Source organism: Manis javanica, chromosome 5 (genome assembly GCF_040802235.1).
Source record: "Manis javanica isolate MJ-LG chromosome 5, MJ_LKY, whole genome shotgun sequence".
In the NCBI taxonomy this organism is placed as follows: domain Eukaryota; kingdom Metazoa; phylum Chordata; class Mammalia; order Pholidota; family Manidae; genus Manis; species Manis javanica.
In genome coordinates, this window is record NC_133160.1 from 134,320,049 (window position 1) to 134,331,013 (window position 10,965).

A 10,965-nucleotide genomic window follows, 5' to 3' on the forward strand; every position below is an offset into this window, starting at 1 on the left:
TACTAATGAGGCTGTGACTACTAGAAATATCTATGCAATCAGTATTAAGCTCTCATCTACAACAGTGCAGCAGAATAGATGAATAAACAATTTAAAACTCATTTATAAAGTATTTCACACAAACAGCCCCCTTTTGCCCACATGTAAATTCCTTTTCAATTAGCACAAATGACACTTGGAATTGAGAAAACAACTGTATGAGATGGAGAAATCAGTTCCTAACCCTCCCCCTCAAAAATGAGTATTTAAATAGTAAAGATTTTTATGTATTACATGTACCTGTTCATTCTTTTATATGAGGCTTTTAAGAAATTCTAATAAAACCATTAATAACGCTTTGTCCTTTCCTTGAGAGCCAAGACTGTTTCTTTTCTCAATACAGGCAAAGCTGCTTCTAGGTAAATTAAATAAAGAATATGTGAATTTATGGAAAATTGGACTAAAATTCCTTTATTTTACAAAAATGTGGGATCCTAAGATTAAAAGTGCATGGATGAAAGTAGAGGACACTAAATTTAACTAAAAATGTTAAACAACTGTAAATTTAAAAACGAGGATATTATGTGAGTTGATTATAGGCCAAAAGGCCAAGGGAGGATATAAGTAATGTCACTTAACTACTACAAACTGGAATTTTAGTACAAAGAAAAGATGTAACAGCAATAAGGGAACCACTTCAAGTTTTTAGACATCTGTTGAAAACTTCACCCTGCACACAGCAGAACACTTAAGACATTCCTGATTTGCCTTAATTTAATTTCTTAAAAAGCTGGGGAAGAAATGAGAACTGGATCTGTTCTACCACCAACAAATTAATGGGGATATGAAAATGACCAAAATGCTTGAAGAAACCAGTCATTTCATCTTGAGTTTATAGAAGAAAGAAAACTCTAAACATAGTTGTGCAAACCAATTTTTAGAAAACTTGATCTAAAAACATTCAGAGTACATAGAATAATAATAATGATTTTTTTTATGGGGGGAGGTGAAACTGGTATATGTTTAAAAAGTCCTTACCTTCTACTATAATATTTAGTAATTAAATGATGTCAGGATGGAATCTGCTTCTAATAGTCCAGGGAGTTGAGGTTTGTTTTTGTTTTGAATGGTACAGATGAAATAAGTAGCATGAACTGGTAAGTGTTGAAGATGGGTAATAATTTAAGTGGAGGTTCATTTTACTGTTTGCCCTACTTTTATACAGTTTATCTATAAAAATTTCCAAAATACGGTTGTTTTCTTTGAAGTTCAATGAAAAGATATGTGAGTCCGTAAGGGGTTCAATGAAGAGGTTCAAGCACCGAGAATAAGTACCTTACCCAAGATCATACAGCTAACAAGGGTGGGTGCAGGGATTCTAACTCAGGCTATCTAGTTTGAGGCATGGCTCTTGGCTAATTCACAGGGGCTCCAGAGGCCAATTTAGACAAGAATAATGAGTAGAAAAAGAAGTCCTCACATAAAAAAATTAATAAAAATGGACACAGCGCTCAGAACTGTTAAAGACAAATGATCAAAACACAGAACTGAGGGAATATATAATACCCAAAAGTGAATAATGGTACAAATCTATTAAGAATAACATTTAAAAAATAAAGATAATTAGAATTAGGTAAGGGTTGAAAAATTTCCCCATCTTTAAAATGGGGGTTAATAACAATGTGTACTGGGGTATTAGGCAGATAAAATACCTTATATGCAAGGTGTTTAGCATAGTATTTGTCACATGTTAATGCAATGAATGATTGTTAGCCATTAAAAATAAAAGCAATAAAAATCACATTGAAGGATGTCTACTTTAAACACTTGTACCCAATATTATACAAGATGTTCTAGCCAGGGCATTTAGTCAAGATGATGAAATAAAAGGCACCAGATTGGAAAAGAAGTAAAACTTTATTACCAGATTACATGATCTTACATACAAAAAATCACAAGGAATACACACACACATAGAAAAAAATTATGACAGCTAATAAATAACTTTGGCAAGGTTGCAGGATACAAAGACATCAATATTCAAAAATCAACTGTATTTCTATACAGCAGCAATAAACAATCCAAAAATGAAATTAAGAAAAATAATTCTATTTATAATGAATCAAAAAGAATAAAATAACTAGGGATAAAATAAATAAATGCAAGAATTATACACTGAAAATTACAGATAAAAATATTAAAGACAACCTAGGTGAATGGCAAGACATACAATGCCCTGAAAGAATGAATATTGTTATTAAGATCCCAATAATTAAGACCTCTAAACTGATCTTTAGATTCAACCACTATCAAAATTCCAACTGCCTTTTTTTGCTGAAATTTACCAACTGATTATAAAATTCATATGGAAATATAAGGGACCCTGAATAGCCAAAACAATCATGAAAAAGAACAAAGTTGAAGGACTCACTTTCCAATTTCAAAACTTACTAAAAAGCTATAGTAATCATGATTATGTAGTACTAGTATAAGGATAGTCACAGATCCATGGAATAGAATTGAGAGTCCAGAAATAAACCCATACATTTATGGGCAACTGATTTTCAACAAGGGTGCCAAGACAATATATTTAATGGGGGCAGAAAAGTCTTCAACAAATGGTACAGGACAATTGTATATCCACATGTAGAAAGAATGAAGTTGGACCTCTACCTCATGCTATATAAAAACTCATAAAGGATCAATGCAAATGCTGGCAAGGATGTGGAAAAACTGGAACCCTTGTGTGATGCCAGTCAGAATGTACCATGGTATAGCTGCTATGGAAAACAGGATGGTGATTCCTCAAGAAATCAAACACAGAATTACCATTTAATGCAGCAATTCCACTTCTGGATATATAACCAGAAGTGAAAACAAATATAGCCAAAAGAAGTGAACTGATATTTGTATGCCCATGTTCATAGCAGCATCATTCACAATAGCCAAGAGGTAGAAGCGTCCATCAACAGATGAATAAAGAAAATGTGATATGTACATACAATGGAATATTATTCAGCCTTAAAACAGAAACCCATGTCATATGATACGTGGATGAACCTTGAGGACATCATGCTAAGTGAAATAACTAGTCACAAAAAGACAAATACTACATGATTCCATTTAGGAGGTACCTTGAAGTAGCCAAATTCACAGAAACAAAGTAAAATCGTGGCTGCCAGGAGCAGAGGAAAGAGGAGACAAGTTCTGTGGGTGTAGAATTTCAGTCATGCAAGATGGGAGGGATCTGCTGCACAACAATGGGCATGTAGTTGACAGTACTTAACTATACACTCGGAAATTGTTGGGAGGCTGAATTTTATGGGGTGTTTTCTTTTTCCCACAAGAGGAAAAGTATATACATATAATATGAACATCATATAAACTTAGGTTTGGGACAGAGGCTCAAGTGCTGTTTTCTCTGGTCCACTGAGGATTATGAGATTAAATAAATCTTTAGAGACTTAGAAAAGGAAGGAAAGAAATTCTGAGCATTTCATGACCATTCATGCTACATGAGTGAAGATGCTAAGTGAAATAAGCTAGTCACAAAAGAATATTGTGTGATTCTACATATATTAGTTATCTAGTAATTTATGTATCTATAGAGACCAGAAGTAGAATGGTTGTCAGGGACTTGGGAGAGGACAGTTATTGTTTAACAGGTATGGAGTTTTAGTTTGGAAAGATGCAAAAGTTCTGGAGAAGGATGGTGGTGATGGTTGTACAAGGTGAATGTACTCAATGCCACTGAACTATATAACCTTAAAAATGGTTAACATGGTAAACTTGATGTTATGTACATTTTACCACAATAAAAAAAATGGATCAAAGACAAACCAAAGAGCCAAAATTATAAACCTCTAAGAAGAAAAGACAGGATTAAATCTCATGATCCTGGATTAGGCAGAGGTTTCTTAGATATGATACCAAAAGCACAGGCACGAAGAGTTAAAATAGATAAACTGGACTTTTAAATAAAAACTTTATGCTTCAAAGGACTCCATCAAGAAAGTGAAAAAAACATACAGAATGGGAGAAAATATTTGCAAATCATGTATCTCACGAAGTATTAGTATCCAGAATATATAAAGAACTCTTACAATTTAATAATATAAAGACAGCCCAATTAGAAAATGGATAAATGGTTTGAATACACATTTCTTCCAAAGTATACAAATGGCCAATAAATACATGAAAAGATGCTCAACATCATTAGTCATTAGGGAAATGCAAATCAGAACCATGATGACATACCAGTAGGATAGCTATATAACAAAACAGGCAATACCAATTAGCAAGGATGTGGCGAAACTGGAATCCCTGTGTATTGCTGGTGGGAGTATAAAATGGCACAGCCATGGAAAACGGTCTGGCAGTTTCTCAAGAAGTTAAGCATGGAGTTAACATTTGACCTAGTAATATGCAAGAAAAACTGAAAACACATTCGTATAAAAACTTGTCAATAAATGTTCATAGCAGCATTTTTCATAAAAACCAAAAGATGGAAACAACTTAAACACCCATCAACTGATGAATGGATAAACAAAATATGAAACATTATTCAGACATAAAAAGGAATGAAAACAAGGGAATCTTTTGATCCATGCTACAACATGAATGAATCCTGAAAATTTTGTGCTAAATTAAAGAAACCAGACAGAAAAAGCCACATATTATATGGTTTCATTTATAGGAAATGACCAGAAGAGGCAATTTCATAGACACAGAAAGTAAGTGGAGATGGGGTAAGGGGGAAATGGGAAGTAAGTAATAGGTTTGGAGTTTTGGGGGGGATATTGAAAATGTTCTGGGATTCATAATGGTGATGGTTGCACAACTTTGTGAATATACTAAAAAAATCACTGATTTACATGCTTTAAAAAGCTAACTTTACTATATGTGAATTATATCTCAAATAAAGAATTGAGAAAAAATTATATGGAGAGAATTAGTGTAAAAACGGGATAGCCTAAAATACTGGAGCAAAATGTGCAATGATACTAAATGACAAAGAAGGTAGAGATACTCTTTAATTTCTGTTTCTCTGCTAATAATGAACAGGCTAAATATACATTCTTCAAAAGAAACTAGAGTTCAAATGAGGCAAGGTGATAGTAAGAGGGACTATAGCTTGAAACAAGTTCAGGAGTACCCCTCCAAATAATGGCAAATTATTTAAATTTCATCACCAAATTACTTCTGATGCAAAATATGTCAATCTGAAATATCATAGCAGGGCCAAAAGCCTGGGTAAGAGAACATATGATAAATCCTAAAGAGAAAAGTAAGTAGTATCTAGAAATTCTAGACCAAACTTTTTCCTTCCAAAATTCAAAACTGTGTTAAACAAAATGCTTGTGAAGTTAGAAAAGAAAAAAGCCAGAGGACTCACAATGAACAAGCTAAACCAAGTTAAGCGCAATTTCTATTTTGATAGGTTTATTTCACTGCAGTCAAGAACCTTGCAGGCACAGAACAGCTTAATACAGCAACCCATTTAGCAAAATCTTCACAATATCAATAGAAAATAGCATAGAGACTTGACAGTAAGTGGAATTAGTAGTTACTAAATCACTACAAGGTGTGCTGATTAACAGACTGATGTTAACCTGAGAGAATCTAGTCAAGCTTCATACCTCAGGGCCCTTTATTCTGTCATTTTATTATTTTTATCAACAACTGGAATGAAGACCCAGTACCTATGCCTACCAAATAAAAAATGACAAAAAAGAGAGGATATTAAATGCCTAAATCAAGACTAACAAAATGAAATATAAAAGCCTAATATTACACAAAAAACTGGGCTAAGGAGACTTAGTTTAACAACTATGTAAAAAGATATAGAGCGTAACTGAGACTACTGGCTCATATTAATAATAAGTAACAGAAGTTAAAACCTTTAATGAAACATTTGGTTTTGAAACAGTAGCATTTAGCTCAAGCAAGGTATATCCATCACACAAGTATTCATCTAAAATGCTGAGTACAGTTCTGGTACCATGTTAAAGACAATGAGCAACAATTAGAATTCATTAAGAGATTAATGACAGTGGTTGAAAGATCAGAGAATTACATTGTCCGAGGAATGATGAAATAAATTGGGAATGTTTTACTCTAAGAAGAGCCAAGAATACTCAGTGTGTGTGGCAGAGAAAGGAATCAGCCAGATCATTATAATAGTCTTCAAATATTTTAAGGGGCTATTTATGTGGAAAGGCAATTATACTTGGAAAAAGCAAAATATAGTGGGAACAGCAAAGGCTTTGATGTCATAAAGATTCACTTACTGAGTTCATCATTTACTGTGTTACTTTGTGGATAAAATGAAAGCTCCCGCGCCAGGATTCTCACCTGGCTGTGGCGGGCTGGCTCACTACACATGTGTGGGCAATACGTAGCTATTGACTCTATATAAAGAGCTCCGCCCAGTGCTCTGGGTGACACAGTAGCAAGGCTGCAGGAGAGCAGAGCAGAGGCTGGAGTGGTGGCAGCGCTGAGGACAGAGGTCCAGAGGCCCAGACACTGGCTTGCTGCATGCAGACCCGCTCTGAGTAAACGGGATTTTAGTGATTAACCTGCCACCGTGGAAATAAAGTTGGGTATAACCCTTTCAATCCAAGAACGTTCTACTGTCATCCCTTTGGTCACACTGAATTCACAGTGAACTTGCTGGGGACTGAACCTCATTGGCAAGACAAACTTGATGCTAAGATATACTTTCCTTACATAGAAAATAATACCTTCCTCATAAATAGATAAAAATTAAATGTAACTAGTATACAAATGTTTATAAGCTGCCCAGCATAGCCTGACACACTGTGATGTACAGTGAAGTTCCCTTCTCCCAGCTGTTCTAGAACACTGTTTTCCAAACGGAGTTACAGAACATTCTTAGTGAGTTGTAACCACTTTCTTCTAAACAGAATAGAAATTATCAGAGCTTACCACATGTACTAAAAGTAACTAGTTTTGTGAAACTTTTGTTTCAATAATCCTATATATGTGTATACTAGGCTATGACGTAAAGTGTATCTTTTATCATGAAGGTGGGTCAAAAAAAAAAGCTATAAAAGCCACTTCTCTAGAGAACTGAAAAATGTGCTCTACAGAATCCTGGAAGCTCAAAAAAGCTTAGGAAACAAACTGTTCCACTTATTTACTATATCCAATACATACAGCATATCAAAAAGTACCTGTTTGTTTTTTTTAACCTCATTTTTTGCACATACATTTGATTGCAGACCCACCATTATTTTTCATACATTATTTACACATTCAGGACTAACATTTTGTGGTGTACACTTGGGGATAAACATTCCTCTAGATGAAAAAGAGCATACAATTGGTTAAAGTTACAGAAAGCAGTTTAGCTTGCTAAGAAAGAATAAACTCTTGATTGAATCATCCACCCTTTGCCAATAACACCCAGCCCTTCCAATTTATACTCCCAACACATACTCAAAAACAAATGACTTATCAAACTTTGAATTCACACAGATCTTTTAAGAAAAAGTGTAGGACATATATAATATCAAGATAGGTAGCCAAGATCAAAGCAGCAAGCAGAAACCCTGATCAAAGTAACTTCTGGCACAGTATTTAAGGCTTGCTTTACCTAAACAACCCTTATGCTCAGAAACCAAAGCAGCAAAACACTTAATCAGCTTCTCCAAGTGCAGTCAATGTGCTCTAATAATACATAATCTAAAATGGGCTGATGAGTGCAGCTAATACTCATTACTAAGAGCGTCATTATCAACACTTGGAAGAGGAATGTGATGATATTTAGATGATTCTGGGTTCTTGTAAAGTGTACACATACCCAGGATTTCTCTTTGGTAGGACATGACTTCACACTAATGTGAAGAAGTGTCACTACCATAGTCAGTTCTAATAATATTTGTATCACTTGGCAATCAAATAAAGGCTTGACATCATATATTCAAGATTATCTCTGTAATTCAAACCTACCTAATTGGGAATTAGAAATATCTCTGACTGTGTTCTAACAGTTGTCAGAGCATAAAATATCCTTCCAACTCTCCCCAACCCCAGACTCCAAAGCTACCTTCTCCTCAAAGTTTGCCTCAACTACTTTAGGCTATTATTTTCTTTCCAATTTCTGAGCACTCTCAGTGCTTTTTGTTCCTATCACTCTTATTAGCAACTCACTGTACACGTCCCAGCTTATATAACTAACTACATAAAACTTGGCTCCCAAGAAGACTGCCTTTAAGAACAGGGATCAACATTTTAGTCTTTAAAATCTTCCACAATATCCTGTAATAAGCTCTCAAAGTATTTCTTAATTTAAATAACTAAGCTTAAGAGGAATAGTAACTAGTCTTGGGGAGCTTACTAGATGCCAGACCCAGCGCTAAAAGTGTACATGGGTTATTTTATGTAATCTTCACAACTCTTAAAGAGGTAAAAACTACTATTTTCTCAATCAAATAAGAGGAAGAAAGTGAGGCTCAGAGTAACCACCGTCATAGAGCTAGTAAATGGCAGAGCAAGGCCCTGAACTTCAGTTCGGAGCCTGAAGTTCAGACAAAGTTCTTAACTACCTCAGTACAATGTAAACCTGCAGCCTGGCAATACCAGAGCCCATGCAGGATTGGATTTCACTAAGACAGAAGTTTCCATTTCAACAAAGGGTTGAAACACTTTAGCTAAAATTCAAAACGTTGAAAAGGGATAAATTAAGAATTTCCCGTAGATATCTTTAGCGGTTGCAATAAAATGAGTGAGAGCAGCTCCCATGTCCTTTCTATTTATGGAAGTGATATATTAAGGTGTGGGTCACAATTTTATCAAGAAGTGGCTTATGACAATACTGCTTTGGTTTAGGTTTCAAAATAGGGCTCTTTTTCTCTACCCCATGGTTGACATGGAAATGAAAGATGGATGTGAAAACTGTCACTTCACAGATCCAAAAACTGCAGACCCAATTCTTGTGTAAAAAATAAAGAGCCAGGGCCCTTGTCCCACCCTCTGCCCTCTTCACACAAAGCAGCACCACCCTCTGCCCTCTTCACACAAAGCAAGCTTTACCCCACTACCCAGAGGGGAGTGCTGATTCACACGGCCTCAGAAATGTATCCGTCTCCCACTGGTCCAAAACACCGACCACTGCACAGACCGAAACCACTCTGGTCTACTCCCTGCAACCAGTGATACCACATTCATGGAGACCCTTTCCCAACATTCAATGCCCAGGCCACCATCCGAAAACCAGTTATTTCACACAAAGCAGGATACTTTCCTACATAGCAGTTGCCCAGCTCCCATTCCTCCGAAGGGGAGCAGCCCTTCCCAGGCTTTACCAACCCACGGATCCCAACGGGTCCACAACCCAGAAGAGAACTAGCTACAAAACCGGTTCCTCCTACACGCCCCGAATCCCCAACTCCAGCTGACCTTTCCGCAGCCAAAGCAAGAAAACCAGGAGTCCCCGTCAGAGAGCGGATCCGGCCACACAAAGCGAGGTGTCCCAGTAGGGGACCCTCGAAGACGCTCTCTACCCCGGGGCCCGTCCCCGCCCAGCCCCGGAGCCCCGCGCTCACCAGCTCTCCTCCTCCTCCTCCCAGCCTGACAGGCGCTCCAGCTCCTCGGGCCGCAACGGCTCTACCTCGTCCAACAAGCCGCCCTCGCCCGCTGCCAGCAAGGAGGTGGCGTCCCGCATCTCCTCGCCACTCGTCCGCCTCAGGCCAGGACCGGCCCCGCTGCCCGACTTGGCGCTGAGGCCCAACGGGATGCCCCGAGGGGACGCCGCGCCGGAGGAGGGAGTGGACGCGCCGGTCCGAACCGGGCTGCCGGGCCCGAAGGAACCGGCACCCTGCACGGCCCCGGAACGGCTCCTCAGCTGTTCGTTCTGCTTCTCCAGCTTCTTCACCAGCTCCTGCAGCTTCCGCACCTCCTGGTCTGCGTTCACGTTGGAGTTAATGTCCTCCATCCCGGTCCTGTCGCTTCTGCCGCCTGCCACCCGCTTGGATTCACAGAGACAGGCAAAGCGTCCGAGGAAGAAGCGTCGCCGCCGCTGCCGCTCACTCTAGCCGAGGCGCCGGCATGCAGCAGGGCCAGGCCCCACCGCCAGGGTCCCCCCAGCTCCGCTTGGGAAGCGCTGCCGGCCCCAGCCGAGGCGCCTCATCTGCGCCGGCTCCAAGATTGGGGGAGGCGGTGCCAACATCCGGCTTCCACCGCCATCTTTCCTCCGTCCCTCCGCCCCCTGCAGCCCGCCCCGAACGTGACCTTAGAGCGTCGTGGGTGGACGCGGCCGCGGGCCGGCGCTGAGGACCCGGCGGGGCGGACCTTCGGCCGGAAGGGGCGTGTCAGAGGCGTCGCCGGGCGTGGGGCTCTGAGCGGTGGGCGGGGAATAGGGATTCCGGCAGCAGGCAAGGCCGGGCGTGGGTGGAGTGTGTACTCGGATGCATCTGAGATCGCAAACTGGAACTCTTGCTCACCCCACCTCTCTTGTTCTTGGGTGACGGTGTGGAGTGTGTTCAACACCCCCAAAACACGGGCGTGCGGGACTAGAGCCGGATCCTGTCCTCTCTGTCGGCTGGTTCTCAAGTGGGCGCTCACCCGGGCCACTTGGAGAGACAGTTCACTTGGTCTGTTTGTTCAGCAAATATTTATTCGGTGCCTACTTGGAATAGGATATTGTCAGGGCTGGCAGGAGCCTTAAAGACCATCTGTGACACATTTCTTCCTCTGAAAACGAGAAAACAGAATCCCAAATGGTTAAGAGAGGTCTAAGGTCAAAATAGTAACCATAAATTGCTGACTGCTTACTGCCGCCAACACTGCTAAGCACTTGAAAGGCATTGTCTCATAGATTAAAACGGTGGACACTGGCAGGGAAGCGGGGCGTAATAAACCACTCGTTTCTTCTCATTGTTAATTGATGCATAATCTTCTCTTTAGATTGTTTTCTTTGGAAAAACTTTTTCATAGTGTGTCGACTATTTTTTAAAGTTGTGT

At 39.4% G+C, this 10,965-nt stretch overlaps 1 protein-coding gene across 2 annotated transcripts in view; it reads right to left on the reverse strand.

Moving 5' to 3' along the window:
• The window catches only part of SLAIN2 (SLAIN motif family member 2), a 70,251-nt gene extending 59,755 nt beyond the window's left edge, over positions 1-10,496 (reverse strand). For both annotated transcript variants that reach the window (XM_017678669.3, XM_017678665.3), the window contains exon 1: positions 9,549-10,496. In XM_017678669.3, the coding sequence (XP_017534158.2) occupies positions 9,549-9,937 (389 nt within the window). In that variant the 5' untranslated portion in view covers positions 9,938-10,496. The remainder of the gene's footprint in view (positions 1-9,548) is intronic.
• Positions 10,497-10,965: the final 469 nt, after the last annotated feature.